The sequence below is a fragment of the Ptiloglossa arizonensis genome, chromosome 2 (assembly GCF_051014685.1).
Source record: "Ptiloglossa arizonensis isolate GNS036 chromosome 2, iyPtiAriz1_principal, whole genome shotgun sequence".
In the NCBI taxonomy this organism is placed as follows: domain Eukaryota; kingdom Metazoa; phylum Arthropoda; class Insecta; order Hymenoptera; family Colletidae; genus Ptiloglossa; species Ptiloglossa arizonensis.
The window spans coordinates 14,953,126-14,972,577 of NC_135049.1; the positions used below are offsets into that span (position 1 = coordinate 14,953,126).

The 19,452-nt window shown below is 37.4% G+C and overlaps 1 protein-coding gene across 1 annotated transcript in view; it reads right to left on the reverse strand.

Annotated features, from left to right (window-relative positions):
• Phlpp (PH domain leucine-rich repeat protein phosphatase) overlaps positions 1 to 19,127 on the reverse strand; it is a 134,909-nt gene extending 115,782 nt beyond the window's left edge. Inside the window, exon 1 of the mRNA XM_076305521.1 lies at positions 17,255 to 19,127. Within this exon, the coding sequence (XP_076161636.1) occupies positions 17,255 to 19,111 (1,857 nt within the window). The 5' untranslated portion in view covers positions 19,112 to 19,127. The remainder of the gene's footprint in view (positions 1 to 17,254) is intronic.
• Positions 19,128 to 19,452: the final 325 nt, after the last annotated feature.

Here is a 19,452-nt window from a genome sequence, read left to right on the forward strand (position 1 = left end):
GTATTCGACTCTTTGCGAGGTAAACGCTTCGAACGATGAACGAAATAACAGACATAAGCGTTGTTCATCTGTGTCTACTGACAATGAATAGACACATGTACATAAAGGCTGTCTATAGAAACGACTGGAGTTCCTGTAATACTCTCGAGACGTAACCGTGGATTATTCCCTTTCTCGTAAGTTCAGCAATTCAGCGTAACTTCCTTTGCAGCCACTATCATCGTTGACAAAGCTCGTGTAGTCGTACACCCAAATTGCCATAAAAGCGCATTCCCGTTCAAGACAACTGTCCTCGTTGCGCTCGATGCAGCGTCCGAACTAATGAGGATTTAGTTGTAAGCCCTGCGGGGCATTCATCGCATAAATTTGGGTCGACGAATGTCGATGTACTCTTAATAATGTACAGTGTTGACAAACTTTGGAAACTTGGACGCGTATGGAATTAGCGATTTAATTGTAGAAAGAAAGAAATAGTGTACGTAAATCTGAAAAGGAAATATTTTAAGCTTGTTAAGTATTTTATGTATAATACACAGAGTGTTGACAAACTTTGGGAATTTGAAGGACACGTATGGAATTAGCGATTTAATTGTAGAAAGAAAGAAATAGTGTACGTGAATCTGAAAAAGAAATATTTTAAATTCGTTGAGTATTTTATATATAATATACAGAGTGTTGACAAACTTTGGGAACTTGAAGGACACGTATGGAATCGAATTATCATAATTGTAGAAAGAACTCTTAGAAAACTCCAACTCTTACAAAAAAGTCTTAACGTATGTGAACCCACAAAATAAATATTTTAAACTGATTAACTATTTTTTATAAATACTCTGCATAATATACAGAGTGTTGAAAAGCTAATGTAAATAATCTTTCTCTTCTCTTAATGACACTGGCTCGAAGTAGATACTATCGAGCAACTGTCATGCATAATTAGTTACGTCGTTTTGCATCTTTGGCTATCATTAATAAACAACAGGAAGTAAGAAATAATTTCTTATAGTACGACGGAAAGATCAATCATTGTTCAAACTCTTACTAATTCACGACTCCAGCTATTATCGTTTCGTCTTATTTCTGTTACTGCAGAAGGATAGCGTTTCAATTTTTCGAAACTTATTTTTGTAATCATTATTATTACCTCATTGTAACATTCTTTGATCGAATTACCGTACACGTAGCCGGAACGAAATTCTTTTCAAACTCGAAGCTCGAGATTCTTTCATCCGCGAACATCTCATCTCCAAAGAAATGAGATATTGGGAGGGATTCAAGCTCGAAAGAAGTCGTTTTTCTCGAAAAAAGATTCTCCGTTCTATCAACCATTTTTTTGATCAATCGGTCCCATTTCAACGAACGATTTTTCCGTCAACTTGGAGACGTATTGTCACAAGTGTTCGTCGTTGAGTCTTTATCATGGCTACCGAAGAAAACAAACGTGACTCTTGAATTCTCCTTTGTCGTAGAAGGGTCTTTAACGAAGACAGTGTCGTTAAAACATCATACCCCTTCGTTTAATTTGGGGAAGAGTATTTTTACAGAAAATAGAACAATGGTGTATATAACCTTTCTGGCTCGAAATGATCTGCCAAATATGTTGGAATATTTCTCGGTTATTTTGCGGCTCCGTCCTGTGTATTTCGAAACCAATCAGACGGAAAGTAATCAAACAAAAATATAAAATAGTAGTGAAAATTTCTTTTATTTTCACGGATAAATAAATTTTCTCACGCTATTCGTCAAAGTGACTCACCCTCGATTATTCTTTTTCTCAAAGGTATTTTATATTCTTTTATCTATTCGATCCAAGCACGGACATTATTTTTTATAAACAAACGCTTATGCTTTAAGGTAACTTAAAACTAACGAAGGCTACCAACGTGGTATAAAAGTATACTTTAAATTGAAATTTTGCCTAGATTGTAATGTATTAAAAATTTTCTTTTTCAGTCTATGGATCTCTCCAATGAAAAATGTCACCGTAATGATTCGATTTGAATAACTAGAATCATCCTTAATCCTTCTATTGTTGGATAATTCGTTTTCCTGCACTTTTATTACAGAATTATTATAATTTTTTTTTGAAGTAAAGATTGATTTTTTCTAACAAATATATAACTACGTTGGTAATTACAAAATGCTTGACTTTAATTCTGCAATAATGAAAAATACATTTTTATTATTTTCTATATTTTCACTATATTTTTACTTCAATGTGTCAAATTATGACATTTCGACTGAATTTCGTGTACTTATAATATTATTATGAAATTATTCTCTGCACAATTAGACTGTGTAAAATGAAAAATTATAGAATCATTGAAAACGTTAAAATAAATTTGTCTATTAGTGAAGTTTGCTTAGAAAAACAAAAAAAATATCTTTTCGTTTGTTTTTCTACAAATATGCCTGGTGATTATTTAGCAGCCATTTTTAATAACAAGTATGGAACTGTATCAACTATTGTTTATCATTATTCTCATCCTTTCTGCGCAATTATATTTTACATTACATAAATATGGTTCCTTTGAGAGGATCGCCATCATATTATCCGACTCGACCTCGTGTTATTTACAGTTGCTTCATTACGAGAACACTTCGTTATTTTGTGACTTTCAAAAGGGATGAAAAATAATGTTTTTTTCATTTTTAACGGCTCACGGTTAAATTAACGATTCATTCAAGCTTAATGTAATTACAGTCATAGAACGTGAAGTTTAATTACTGAATATTGTTCAACATTTTTCAGAACTTGTTATCGTTTCATTTATTCATAGAATATTGCCACGTTTAAATGACATTTTAAAATAATTAAGGTAATTTAGTTGTAATTAATGGCGACCGACGCGACAATTATCATATGTAAATAATTCAAAAGCATTATATTACAGTCATTAAATTCTCTAATTATTGACAACAATTGACGAGTAATCAATGTTTTATCGAGGTCGTTAATTATTGAATTAAATGCTTGATATTCTAATTGTATCGCAAAACTTTGTACAATACGAATTTTCTTAAAATAATTTTAATTCAACTATTGTTAATAACCTTCCGATGCATATTTATACAACACTATTTGTCATCAATGCTCTGCATCTAATTATTTCTTTACAAATTGCGTTACTTAGTTGCATTATTTTATTGAACGATTATTGGGCCTAAATTTATTAAGTTTGTACACCACATCGATGTAAATTAATTTTGTAAATTATATTTCTATAAAAGATGAAATTTGTAAAAAACGTTTTAGTATATTATGCAATATTATAATCAGAGAAATTTTTATTTAAATATTTATATATCATAACCTTCCAGATTGTATAGTCTAACATTTAACTGCCCTAAATAAATACATAATGAAACCATGCACGTCACAAGTAGAAACTATTTATATAGGCTTTGTTACTTCATACAATGAAGATAGAAAACCATATATTTCAATTCCTGAACTATATAGATTCACCTTAATTCACTTTGAAATTTAAATACTGAATACTCTACAAAAATCAATATGTAGCTGTTCTAAAACTATAGAAATTAAAGGGTTGAACCTTTCGAAAGAGTGCTCTTCGTCACTGTGCATTTCAAACTAGAGAGATCGCGACGATCTACTCTCGTCGTTTCAAATACAAAGGATTCAAAGAAAGAAAGACGTGTGATCGACCGTACAAGTGAGAGCGAGAAAGAGAGAAATAGCTACGAGTAAGTTAGCCAGTGAATCAATGAGCCCGTGAAAGCAGAAAAGAGCCCGAAAGAGCGAGATCGAGGGTGAAATTGGCGCGAAAAGGAAAAGAGGCCCAACACTCCACACGAGTTTAGCTCTAAAATTCTCGTTAACGTCGTAAAAGCCTTATTTCCGTTCGATAGAAACGAGACTATCGATCCACTGGACCGCACAAGAGAAACTGGGCTACCTGCATCCCACGAGAGGCTCGCACGTAATTAACAAAACTCATTATAAACGTCGAGCACGTAGACATATCTAGGTACGCCATGGTGATTTCGTTCATTTCGAAGAACGAACGATCCCTGAACACTGGATTCGCGATGATCGATTGCATGATTTAGGGTACGTTAAATATAATTCGATATATTGAGTTTCATCGTAAATTATTAATCACAGACACTGCCAGCTTTACCTGTGAATTATTATTATTAATAGTTTCTATATTATTATTAATTAATAGTATTATTAATTATTATTAATAGTTTTTAATACTGGGTTAGTTTTTATTAAATCGAAGTAATTTATATCTACGTTTAGTTTTTAATTTTACATATAGTTTGAATCAAAAGACAAACTTTGAAAATTCAATCAATTTTGAGTTCTATCGATAGTTAAGATAATATGTACAAGTGTAAGGATTGTAAGGAGGACTTTGTTGTCTGTAAAAAAAATCAACAATGGATTAACTCACGTTCGAAAATCCTCGTAGATATATTTATCTTTAATAACCCTCGACGGATTCAACGAAATTGTTTCGTTGTCGAAGCTAAAAGGGGGGATACCATTTAGTTAAACCGTTTAAACAAAACTCATTTCGCACTTAATTCAATTCGTAACAGCCTCTGGATGATCAATAATTCAATCCAAAATATCGCGGACTTGAGTGAGTTGTTTCCGTGTGAAAACCTGAATAATTTATGTCGTCGACCGGTACGAACTTTAAACAACGCGTTATTCTCGCTTGATTAGTCGTCCGCCTATGGAAGTTGCAGATTCGTATGTCAGAAGCGTCGTTGGAAAGTTACGATGGAAAAAAATAGAGATTGAAATAACGAAACGAATGTACAAAAGTACATCGACCGAAATTAACACCCGAAAATATTTTCGTTTCATTTTTATAACGCGTACAGTGACTTGGCCACGCGTAATAACGAAATTGAATAATACATCGATGAAACGCGCGAACTGAAAATTCGTCGAACGAAATTGCGTCATTCTCGCATTAACGCGAACCCCTCGATCCAAGGAATAAAATTTCTCTCGAGGTTCGCGTGTTCTTTTATCTGTTCCAGTCAGCGATATTTCGCGGTCGAACGATAAAACGTTCAATTAGTCTTATCGCATCTGATCTAATCCTAGTCGACGTTGTTCGCTTTTCTTTAACGACAGTCATTCCTCAGTTTGAGCCAAGGTCTTAAACGAAGTCCTTCTCGCTGAGAACATTGCGAGGTGTGCGATAAAAGTATGGTGGTTTAGTGGCAATCCGGCCATTTTATACGAAATATATAAAATAAAGGTCACCAACCAGGGCGACGGAATACAGTCACGAATCGAAAGACAAATTCAGAGATTATCCATCTCGACGACTTTCTTCCATTTAAGTTCAACATTTCGTTGATTAATTGTTCTCGGAGTATTTAAAATGGAAGATTGCAGATGCAACAAGTCTCGATGTTCTCGTCTCGAGTAATAAAATGTAACAGTACAGGTTTGACGACAGTGTCGTTTTAATGTCCTATTAATATTTTACCACGACGATGTCGATATTATAGTATTGATATTTTTTGTGCCAACCGACAGAGTTGGAACAATTAACGGTTCGTATGAATACGATTATCGATTCGGCAATGGTTGGGATTTCGATGCAACCGCGAAAATACCTCTCGAGCGATACAATAATACATTATCGAATAATTTATTTATATAAAAGTGTTAGAAAAATACAAACACGATATCTGTGAACGCGTCTTCTCGCAGTGTAGAATACTGAAAAACGATAATCTTGTTACACAGTGGTGCTGTTAATATTGTTACGTCACGATAGGCTATTACGACACTGTGTATTCCGGTGATTTCAATGCCCGATAGTAATGTCGCAGCCGAGATAAAGTTATATTACGAGCGATTTCTTCGAAAAAACTAAATCGTAAATTATCTATCCAACGAAAACGATCAATTCCGATAACGATACCATTCGCGATCACTTCTCAATTATCGATCGTGCTTTCCAACCACTTTTGTGATTCGTTGAAAACAAGAGAATCAGAGATACTTAGAGATACTAGATAGATACTTAGAGATACTAGATAGACACTTAGAGATCCTAGATAGATACTTAGAGACACTATATATATATATATATATATATATATATATATATATATATATATATATATATATATATATATATATATATGTATATATGTATATATATATATACTAGATAGATACTTAGAGATACTAGAGAGATACTTAGAGATATTACAGAGAATCAGAGATTATTAGAATTATCATCGGTAGTAGTTTGATTTCGTGGTTCGTTTCCTTGGGGAAAGAATTCAATTCATCGCGATCGACTGGAAATTTGAAACGTTGTTCGTCTGTACACAGGGAGCAATTTACGAGCTGTCGCATTTAACGAGTCTTTTTTTACCGACGGACGTTGTTTAACGATTGTTGCTTTACGACGAGTGACGTCGCTACACGATTGCTCCCTTTTTAAAAGGCCGTCCCTTTTTATGTTGCTTACTTTGGATAGAAGAGCAGAGAGAGAGAGAGAAAAGAAAAATTTCGTTTAATGGTCCACGATAAAGCCGCGATCGCTTCGTCAAAGAGCACTTTACGCTCGGTCGGATGTCAGCCGACTTTACGATTTTTATGAAAGGTCTAAGCTGGACAGCGCAGTTTTTATTTATTTACCGTACCCACGATCAACATTTTTTTATCCTGCGATCGGCCCCACTATCCTTCAGGGATTCGTGTACACTCTTCTTTTGCATTTCAGTGTACGTAGCTCTAGAAAATTCAACAACTAACGAGCAATTATCAGTCTCGAAGAGATTATTTTGAATTTTCTATCTGCAAACGAAATTATTGTACTCGAGGCAAAATATCGAACATAGTTTTGACCGAAATACACGTTTCAAGACACCTGGGTGAATCTCGTTTGAATCGTTAAAGAAGAACAATGTTTCTTAAATACGTCACTGTACATCTGTAGGTGTATATTTGTTAACACAATTGCGTTTGACAGTATTCTTAAAGTTTTTTATTCTCACTTCAAGATCTGATTCACTTTCGGAGCAAAATCTATGATTATCTTTTGTAGTTCTGTGGATTTCCCGATATATATTCGAAATTTCAAAAGTTCTTTTGTAAATTTTACGGAAGAATTACATTTCACACGAAAATAATCGTTTTCTCTATTTCTCGTTACAGAGAAATCATCGAATGAAATATTATTCGTTGCACAATTAAACTAATACTTTCTTTATCGTAAAGTACCTCGTTCGTCTCTGTTAATTATTTTCATTCCTTCAGTTTGAATCATTCTCGAAATGAACATATATCGGTTGATCGATCGAATTAAACTTTAACGATGACAAAACACTCCATGCTCGTTTTATTCTTCAAACACAGTTGTATACCAGGTTGTTCAATAAGTTTCGTCGTTTTGTTCCATTGTAAAAAAATACAATGACACTTCAACTTTGAACAATTGTAAGTACACAAACGAGTCGACAGATCTACACGAAACTTCACACATGTTCACCAATTAGTAGTACCATCTTCCGAAAAATAAAACGAACCTAATAGCTCCATTTCTTATCGAACGACAAAACTGATCGAGAAACCTACCACGTATCGAAATACATTGTAAAAGTAGAATTAGGTCTGAGAAGTTTGTACTCAGGTAGTGGTTGTGTATCGTGCGATAAATTTCTTGAAATCGGGTATGTCAACGAATTTACTATGGGGCAGCTGTCGCGTTCCAGAACGCCGTTGAAACAGGTGTCTCCGACCTGAGAAATTGTGGCAAAGGAAGTCGGGCAGTTTGTAACACGTGACTGACCGGTTCGCGGAGGAGCGAACAGGTGTTTAATTACATAAGGGGCGAGCAAGTTCGCACGCGGGTTAAGCGTCCTTTCTCGAGTATTCTTGAGTTACAGGAATTTTACTCCGAAATACCAAAAATTTCGCGAATTCGTCGAATTCTCGAGTGTCAACGTGCCTCGAACGTTCCTGGATATTTTCTCCCAAATCCTAACGATATTAAAATACACGTCCACAATAATTTTACGCAAAATGTAAACGTCTATTTGAATCGGTTGATATCGTTTTTACGATGTTTTTTTTTTTTTTGAATTTTTAAATCAGAAACATACTTCTTCGCTTTAGAATTATCCTAATTTCGTCAGAACAATGATTTATCCACGAGTTTTTTTCCAGCGTGAATTTCCATCGTTCGTTCGACTCGTCACATTTCCAACGTGAGTTTCGAAGTTTTATTTAATTTTCATCTGTTGACATTACAGATAATCGATACAGACGAGCGATTAAACGTGAATCGTGATTTATCTCAGTTTACGATTTATCCCCGTTTCACGGAAAATCACGTTCTCGTCAAAAACTGCTATTCCCGGCTCATCGTTCCAATTGATCGAAAAACTCGTTATTTTTTAATTAATTCTACTATGACTGTTCGGTCGAGGTTGTGGAAGAGAGAGAGAGAGAGAGGGAGAGAAAGATTAACGAAATTTTTTCAAGCTTCACCAACGGTGGGAATTGGGTCGAAAATCGTGGAAACCCTTTCATCGATCACTTCATTCGTACCACTTTTCTTAATACATGATAAATGCCTCGTTTACGTGCGATTCAACAGCGCTGTTTACTGCGAATGACTTTTATCCTTTTCTGTGCTCGACTGTTGTCGTAGAGGTGATTTTCGCGACGAATTTATTACGATTCGATGACTCTAGAAATAATTTCACGGTTTTTTAAAGCCAAAGAAGCGTTAAGCTTCTCAAAAAAAATTGAAAGTGACGTTTCATAGCACCTGGAATACATAGCTATAACCTTCGATACGATTGAAAAATATTTCTTCATGAGAAGAAAATTTAAATTAGTTTCACGACTGTTACAACGTTGTGTGGAAAAATCTGAACGCTGTTACAATGTATTGCACAAATCTTGAAAAATAATCCACGCAAGGAAACCAACGATAAAAATTCTACTAACGATAAAAATTGTCTAAAATTGCATCCACGATGGCTGTTATTATTCTAAATACATTTTATCGTCGTATGGAAAAATCGCCCTGAACGCTATTACAAGTACTATTACAAGATAAATATCTTGAGAAATAATCCACACAAGGAAAACAACGATAAAAATTACCTAAAATTGTATCCACGATGGCTGTTATTATTCTAAATACATTTTATCGTTGTATGGAAAAATCTGAACACTATTCCAAGTACTACACAAATCTTGAAAAATAAACCACACGAGGAAAACAACGATAAAAATTCTAATAACGATAAATATTGTCTAAAATTGTATCCACGATAGCTGTTATTATTCTAAATACATTTTATCGTTGTATGGAAAAATCTGAACACTATTCCGAGTACTACACAAATTTTGAAAAATAAACCACACGAGGAAAACAACGATAAAAATTCTAATAACGATAAATATTGTCTAAAATTGTATCCACGATGGCTGTTATTGTTCCAGATAATACATTTCTGCGAACCAATGTTACGACGAAATTGGCTCGGTAATTTTACTGACACAGAATTCTTTTATACCTTTGTCACGAATGCTGCGTAACAATTTTTTTTTGGAGAAAGGTATGATCGGGTTTTGTGACAGTCGTGAAGTTCGAAACTCTCTTTCCACACTTGACAAGTTTATCAGCGTGCGTCATTGTCGCGTATGAAAGAGTAATAGAACAGCCAGCGACACGATGTCTACCGTCTGATGAATTTCATGTCCCAATGAAGAGGAAGTACGCCATGGATCGAGTCGAGATGCAAGTTTACAAGTCCTAGCGTATATCTTCTAGCGTTGCATACCGCGGGCATGATGAATGAGTTTGACGTGTCAAGCCTGTCAAGATTTCGAAATGTACTGTCATCGTACGAAACGGGAGCTTCTGGTACCGTGGAAATACTGGGCGTGGTACACGTCTAGAATCCTGAGTTAATTTTGTATACAATTATCTCGATTTTGCAATTACTCGCGAAGAAATTTTACTTGTACGATTTTATTCCGAATCTTTAACAAATAAAACACACAGAACGAATTGGAATATAGGACGGAATAGAATGTACCGAATAAAATAGAATATACTTGTAAAGTAGTATTTACTTATAAAGTAGAATATACTGGTACAATAAAGTATACCAATTTAATTGATACAGTTGTTTGAAGTTTGTAACAAACGTTATACTAAATATGTATAAGTTGAATAGAAAATGTTTTAACGATAAAACAGGATAAAATTCCCGAATGGGAACATTAAAAAATGTTAAATGTCGGTTATTTTGCAATGTAGAATATTCGTAGAGATAGTTATTCTACTGTGTAATATTCGCTCGAAAACTCTCAGGATTGAAATAATACTTAAACTACCATTGATCGTGACAGTTTGTAATTACATCGGAGTAAAAATTACTACTTCTGCTGACATCAACATTAAAATATCAAGATGGAAAAAGTATTCACACATTTATCGTGGTTAAAACATAAACTGTCGTATCTTGTGTAATAATAGTTATTTCATCATTCCGTGAAATTTAAATTTTCACCGGTGGATTGCTAACGAATACTGGTCACATTATAAAGTTTGCTAACGCGTCATCGTTCCATCGTTTTTCACAATTTTATACGCGGGTCGTTGTAAGTTGGTACGTTATTCATCGTATACATAGAATAATGGTTGATCCGTGAAAGATAAAAAACAATAATGAATCCGTGAAAAATCAGAGTTTACCGTAGTTTTAACCGGTACAGGCGCGAATTATTTTCTTTTGAACGAATGAAAATTCGAATTAATCCTCCCGGCGTACGATACGTGTAATGTTGACGCTTTATCGAGAAAAACGACGAATATTTGTTCACAATTTCGGTAATTACGCCGTGTTATGGTAAATTTAATTTAAAAATCCCTGGAAAAGGTTAATATGGACCGTTCGCTATTAATCAATCGCGTATTTTGTTTCCGAATATGAAATACTACAACGGAAATTTGTAATATTTTGCAAACATTAAAAGAGATTCGATTTTCCTTTGGTACGATACTTGGCGGAAGAATTCGTGAAACTAGAGATTATTTTTCAAATATTTTTCTGCGATCGATCTCACGACAATAAATAATCCTCGTCAACTTGTTAGCACGAAGGAAAAGCGCATCGCTCTGGGTTGCTTTCCTTTGAATGCGTTTCAATAAGCGTAAAAAACGTCAGCGTTTCGACTCTTAATCCGGATAATAAATGATCTTAAAAATATCCGTCGTGTCGCTCTTTTAACCGGGGAGGGCTTGAATTGGGGCAAAATGAACGAGACCGAGTTGATACCTCGATTTCGTTTTGCGCGACGTAAAAGCGGTTCATTTAGATATCAGCCCGACGAATAATACAGATAAATGGCTGGCCGTGCCGTGTTTCATTCCCCTCATTCTGCAGATGGAATTCCAATAATTATTAAATCTTTTTTTGCGACCACCATGACTCGGAGGTTCGGTGTTTCGCGCGATAAAAAGAAGGAGAAAACGAACAGAGCGAAAAAATAAGCTGGAACGTATAAACGTATTTACTCTGGACCATAATTGCCATTTGAGGGAAATCTACTAATAGTCCGATCGAATTAATTTTCAATTTAAACGGTTAAACACGGGTGTAAAATTATCTTCGTAATTGTTTACCGATCAGGATTAGTCGATTTGCATTATTCTACACTATATCCGGGGTAACAACCTCGGATAACTCAAACGGAGCCATTACTATAATTTTCATTTACCGATATATATATATATATATATATATCCAAATTTATATGTTTCTTATACGTATTTATAAATAACCGTGTTTTCATCAGCGTTAGTATTATACTGACTTGGAGGAAAAAATTTACCCACAATCTTAAAGTAATCTCGAAATAACTCTATCCTAAAAATCAATGCGGGTATTTTAGGGTACAATGTTAGGTAAGCGATCTTGTGTATTTATAAACTTCTCCAGATACGAGTAAAAGGTTTTTCCTTCGGGAAACTTTTAGAGGTTGAAAGCTCGAAAAAGTAGAATAAAATACAATTGACTAATTTCTCTACAAGACTATCGTCATTTATCGTGCACGAGAGCATTAAATTTGACAATGTACCAAAGCTATACACAAAACAGTGGAAAAACCCAAAGTCTATAAAAAAAATCGTTTTTCCTCCAAGAAACTTTTAAAAGCTCGAGAAAATAGAATAAAATACAATTGACTAATTTCTCTACAAGACTATCGTCATTTAACGTGCACGAGAGCATTAGATTTGACAATGTACCAAAGTTATACACAAATCAGGAGAAAAATCCCAAATAAGAGACAAAGTCCATTAGAAAAATTGTTTTTCCTCCAAGAAACTTTCAAAAGCTCGAGAAAATAGAATAAAATACAATTGACTAATTTCTATACAAGACTATCATTATTTATCGTGCACGAGAGCATTAGATTTGACAATGTGCCAAAACTATACATAAATCAGGAGAAAAATCCCAAAGAAGAGACAAAGTATGTCAGGAAAATCGTTTTTTCTCTAAGAAACTTTTAAAATCTCGAGAAAATAGAATAAAATACAATTTACTAATTTCTATACAACACTATCGTCATTTATCGTGCACAAGAGCATTGGATTAGACAATGTACCAGAGCTATACACAAAACAGTGGAAAAACCCAAAGTCTATAAAAAAAATCGTTTTTCCTCCAAGAAACTTTTAAAAGCTCGAGAAAATAGAATAAAATACAATTGACTAATTTCTCTACAAGACTATCGTTATTTATCGTGCACGAGAGCATTAGATTGGACAATGTACCAGAGCTATACACAAAACAGGGGAAAAATCCAAAGAAGAGACGAAGTCCATCAGTGTCATTCTTGTGACCGTCGGTACATACGCGACTACCGACTCGAGTACCCCCAACAGTAGGTACATCCAGCCGAAGCTTCTTTCAAGAGGTTGTCTGCTATTTAAGGTCTTAGCTTCCTTTGATTACTAGCGCGTACCTCGTTATCTTTGAGAAGGCAGGCCACGTCGTACTCATTATACAACGTCGCTCTTCATCCAGCGACGAAAAGGGCGGGAAAGTTTCGGCGGGTGGTATACGTATAGCAAGATCGGTTTCTCTCGAGAAAGCCACTATGGCGGTGAATCACCACGCTTCTAGCTTCCTTTTTATTTTTACGACGTTCGGTTCATCGTCGTTGCTTTCGTTTCGACGCACAAAGGTCTGTTTCGTCGCACAAACGAAACCAGAAACGGATCGCGTTCGAACGATTGGAGGCAAGAAAACTTCGACAGAGGCACAATGGCGGTAAAAATTAGAACGCGGAACGTTAAGTCCGATTAACGCGACGCAGTGTTTACTTCGTTGAAAAATGAGATATCGTCTTTAATGAAATTGATCGCCCTCGTGACAGCTTCGTCGATGTACGTACGCGAATAATAAAGCGTTTTAATACGAAGAATTTTGTTCCGAAAGCTATCTGGGTTTCGGAATACAAAAAATTCGGAACAGTTGATTTTTTAGTAAAAGAACGAATATGAGTTCGATATAGTCCGGAATAAGACCGAGACGCGTATAACCATTGTGATGAAAGTAGCTCTATAAAATTTTAAACACACGGTGCACGTTTATATACCTTCAAAGTAGAAATTGTTTCACGTTTTTAACCTCCATGGACGCGAGAGTCTATACTGGGTGATAAAAAAAAAGTTCAAGATTTCATAGTACTTTCGACGAGCACTTACGGTCGATCGGTTCGTGGTAAAATTAATTTGCATTTACGAACATTCCATATCGTGAGTCTCTTTGCAATACATTGAATATAAACAATTGATTCTCCAAAAGTACATTAGTCCAAGGTTGTCCATCCAAGATTACCAATAATCACTAATGATTCTTGTCATAGTAGATGTTCGATATGTTTTCTTTCTATTTGAATGTACATCTCGGTTTTATGTTATGGTAAATTTTTCATTGATTTGTGTTGAAGCGATCTTCGTCGATATTAGCGTTAACAATCTTGAACCGATACTTCTGAACCAATTCTTTTGTTTACGTTCAATTCGTCACGAAGAAACTCATTTACAATATCGAAGATTCGTAAGTAACAAAAGTTAATTTTACATCGAAAGGATCGATCGTAGAATCTATGTTGATTGGACACTTTTTGTTTCTCTCAATGAGTACTATAAGCCCTTCAAGTATTCTACTTTCTGTTTTACCACCCTGTGCAGTAGATTGGAATACATTTCTATTTCACTATCCTATCCAAGTAATTATATATAATGTTTATACATTTGACGGTTTATTAACCCTCCGTTGATCGAGCGTGGGTCCGTTTTGACCCACGCTGGCGAAAGCCTCGTCGATTTCCTTGTCTCGTGATGAGTAATTTAAGCTGTTTATTTCAGAATCGATGAAATAATCAACAGAATAACGAAATTGAAAGAATAGTCGGGTTTATACTGACCCAGATATGGTTGCACGTGGTCGCTAAAAGGATCTAATAACAGAAGGTTAAAAGTCTAATGTACAATTTTCAAGGTTTGCCATTTGAAGAGGAAACATTTATAAATTCACGTTTGTATGACCATTCGTTTACTACTATAACGAGTAGAAGATACATCCATCGAGTTTGACGATTTATTGTAAGAAGATAATGAAAGGAAAAAGTAAATTTTCCTTACGGTTGAAACGAACTCGATCACAGTCCGACTTTCATATTCCCACAGCCTTCACACGCGTCCATTTTTCAGAACCTTTAATCTCGTTGAATATCTGTTTTAGCATGGCCCGAAACGCTGGAGGACGATGTTATTGGTTATCGGAGATTCGGACGATCACGTTTCCAATATACATACCCGGTAAATGTATAAAGAGAAGGTTAATAAAAGCATCTCGAGTCGACATTGCTTTACAAATACCACCTCTATTTCGAGTACTAGAATCCGCAAGAACATCGCTGCACAAAGTGTCCGTTCTCTTGATCGTTTTATTATCGAGATTACAGCTACCAGGTATATTGAATTTTTCGCAGTTTTGATAGCACCGGATGTTTTTTGACATAGATGTCCATTTTCGAATTCCCATAATCCTGGCGACTGATTCGATACGTATCTACGTATCTATATTGCTCGCATTAAAAATGGAAAATAACCTCGAATGTACGTAAAATACAAAATATTCAGAAATTCATTTTCAGAATATTAATCGAAACTGTTCCAATTCTTTTTCCAATCCTAAGTTTTATTTTTCGGTCACACGATACATTTAATATTCCATCGTACATTCAATCAAACGTCCTGTACGCTCATTTACTCGTTAATGAATGCAAAATATTCAGAAATCCATTTTTAAAATATTAATCGAAACTGTTCCAATCTCTTTACCAATCCTAGATTCTATTTTTCAGTCACGCGACACATTTTAATATTCTATCGTACATTCAATCAAACGTCCCGTACGCTCATTTACTCGTTAAATATATTTCAAAGGAACGCGTCCCCGATACGAGCACAAGGAGCACGCTAAACAAATACCTGTTAAAAATGTCCGTTCCTAGACTCGAAAATCGAATCGTTTTAATCGTAATACAAATTTGTCTTCCACTCGAATCGCGTCAACACCGATGAGAATGATTCAATCGTCCGTGGACTTCAACTCGAGAGTGACACGGTTTTGGCGGAACTGGAGCTTCCTTTCAGGGAGAATGACCGCGAATGTAAATCACACTTGGCCTTTGTTCACGGAGAAAATGATAGCCGGCCTCTCTGTACGGTCTCGCGAAAATGACGAAACGAAATCGCGCGACTTATACCTTCACAGAGGGATCTTGCGGTGCACCGGGATTTCCGGTTCGCTCTGTTGCAGACGTCGTTAATGCCCGAGCACGCGATAAAGCCCGCGGGGATATCCCACCGAAGCTTCTCGCATTTTTTCTCCCGCGCGTTTCACGTCCCCGTTGGCGATCTTTTTTCTCGAGAACGTCGTATTTTCCCGTCCATCTTCCACATTTTCCCTACAAACGACGCTCCGTTATCCACGGTTCGTTTCGCTTCGTGTTCATCGTAACGAGCGACACCTTCGTTTGGAAAATCAGTCGGCGAAGATCAGTTTCGAAAACAGTCACTCGACTTACGATTTTCTAGAAACGATACGGCCCTTTCTCTGATCATTCGTTTGCCTCGAATAAACGAAACTAGAGTCACGTTTTTCGTACTCGAGGAAGAAACGTGTGAAAGTATTCGATATATCAATTATTTGCAATTGAAAAGTCTCGTAAAGTAAACAAATGTACGCGGAGAGTTTGAAATTAATTGTAACCATAATAATTTTTCGTAGGGAAATTTAAATATTTGATGTACAAATTATATCTTGGCCTTTAAAGTAATTCAAATCTGGTAGTTGTTTAAATAGAATTTTCTTCCCGATATATTAGGGTATTAAAATATGCACGTACGAGTAACTTTGAAACAGTAATACCCGATTTGGAAAAATTGTACAATCGACATAATAAGTACAATAATCTTCGAGAAACAGTACATTACACACTGTATATGATTTTCACGTTTCAACTAAAAAAAAAAAGAAAATGCTGCTCGTATGATTTTTCTTTTCATCAAACTCATCATTGTCGATAAAAAATAAAAATTTAAATTAAATATTAAATATACTTTTATCCAATATACCGAGTTCACTGACTCAAAATCGTTATATTCCTTCCAAGAGGAGATTCGTCGGATATTTAAGAAATGGCAAAAATCTACCCAAACCGACGGATATTACTTTGAAGATCGAAGTAGAATAGAATTACCTATAAACAAACATTAAGCTTATTTCAAAAACGTCGAGAATCAATCGGTTCCCATTTTTCTACTATTTTAGTATTTTCTACTATTTTTCTACTATTACCCAATTTTCGTGATTGCGAACTAGACTCCTCGAATAGAATTCGAGACCTTCCCCGCTTAAAGCGTCGGATGAAAATTTTGACGTTTCGTTCGAACGTTGCCTTCCAGCAACAATTTTGGAACCGAATTTCTCGAAACGGTCGCAGTTCGTTAAAAACAAGATCCACGGTTACGCGATGAAATTATTCATCGAGATCCCGTCGCGTTGTTCATCATAATGTCGTCTCGCCGTCACTGAACATTTCTCATTAGTATGTCCGACTCCCTCGTTAGGTTCGGCACGCAGCGTCGTAAATCAAATGAATAATTAGCCGCGTGGATTCGAGCCCGCTTACCTGAATAAACAAAGACAAGTCGTCTCCTAATAGCATGTCCCTGCAGACGTCTTTAGCAGTGGTATCCAGAGTAAGATAGACGAGGCTGCTCTCTATTCCCGTGTGTATCCTGACCCATCCGCTTCCAGTGCCTACGTCCACGCCGACACCGGAATCCCACGAGGAGTTGAACGTTTCCTGCAACCTGGCCACTTTCGGGCTCCTGGTGTCCGAAATCGGACTGTTCTGTATCGAGTCGGTGCTGAAGCTGTCCATCTTGGTTGTTTCCCGCGACACGATCACTCTGTTCGATTCCAATTTTTCGTTATCGAATCTCTCGATGGTCTCGTCCAGATTCTCCAGGATCTCGTTCTCCAAAGCTGTCTGATCGATCGTCTGGGAACTCCTGGTCCCATCGACCGGGACGAGGTTGTCTCTGTCACGATCGAACGTTTCCCGAGTTCCTTGGTCCCGGTTTGCCGTTAGATTCGACGCGTTCGCGAGACGATCTTCCGCTTCATCGATTTTCACTTCGTTAGAGCGATTGGAATAGGTCTCGGGGTACAATCTGGAGCTCCCCAGACAATCGTCGTCGTCGTCGTCGTCGTCGTGGTGGTGGTGGTGGTCGTTGATCGCCGTGTCTACGTGCCTCGTCGACGAGTTCGTGTAAAAGACGGAGCTGTTCGTACGCGAGCTCTTCCCCTCGTCCCTCCTCGAGCTCACGGTATATTCCGTTCTCGTAGCGGCGCGTTTCGTTTTATCGTCCTGCGGCCCGTGGAAACCGGGCTTCGCGGCCATGATGAAGTTCTCGTTATCGGAGAGGATCCTCGACTTCGAGGTTGCCTTCGTCGATCGTTTCTTATCGGTCGTCGCGACGCGATCCTTCGTCCCGGCGAGTTTCTCGCAGTGATCCCTCGAGAACGTGAACTTATTGATGTCCAGTTTCCGTTGTCTCAACGAATCCTGGCACCTCTGCACCACGCACTCCGCTTTCGTTCGGCTCTTGCGTTTCCCATCCCCGTACACGTGATCCTCCTTTTCATCGTTCAAGGTCGCTCGACACCTCCCCGTTTGTTCCTTGGTGGCGGTATCCGCGCACTCCTTCCCTTCCTTACGTTTCGATTTCTGTTGGAATCGTTCGTAATTCGCGAGGATCTTCTGATTCAATTCGTGGATCAGCTCCAGCCTCTTGGTGATCGAGTCGTTGGTCTTGTCCACTTTCTTCCTGCCCCATCTGCCGTTCTCCTCGTCGTCGTTCTTCGCGGATTTCTGCGATTTCGCGGCGCTCGACAGCTGACGTCTCTGTTTCGGTTTCCTGGTCGACGAACCGTCGCTGGGTATACCGATCTCGTACTTGGAGTCGCTCTTGATGACGTTCCCCTCCGTGTTGCCGCGCTCGATCACATCCACGTCGATCGACCACGAGCCACGACGTTTTTTCTCCAGGTCCTGTCTGTAACCGGAGACGTTCATCAGCTCCAAGCTGGCCTTGCTCGCGTTTCGGTTCTCGCGACGCTCGCACCCGTTATCGTTCACTATCTTGGTATCGATCTCTTTTCGACGATTCTCGCTGAACTCGATCCCCTTTCTGGCGTCCGGACGAACAGATAGACCCGTGCTGGAACCGCTGCTCAGGCTGATCCTCTCGTTCAATTCCCAATTGATTGTCGGCCGACCCTTTGTATCGGCCACGTTACGGCTAACTATGGGACACAGACCCAGCTTCTGATTGAGATCTTGCCGAGGGATCGCCTGGCCAGCCGTGTTTACGCTCGTACGAACCTTCAGACCCCTGGTAGAGGACAATCTACGAGACCTTCTTAGTTTCCCCGGCGTGTTGGACATGGTTTCACCGGCGGTTTCGCTCGCGATCACCATCCTGATTGCGAATTGTTCGTCCCGGGGATCAGCTTCTTACTCCGTCGATCACGGTCGTCTTTTACGACCATCGTACTCGCGTTCGGTCTCGTTACGTCTTCGAGAAACTGCCATCCAGCGAGCCGAGACGGAACTCCGCGGCATTTTCGCGGCCAAACGATCTTCCAGCGAACCGTGATGCTTACGTCTGTCTGGAAAAATGAAACGAACAAATCGTCAAGAATTGATCGGTTTATATCAGAATTGTTCGAATTTAGTCTTGAACTAACGAGACGAACGTACGACGAATCGTATACATACGCTCAATGAACGTTCAGTTGTAATAGATAATTTAGTCTCGA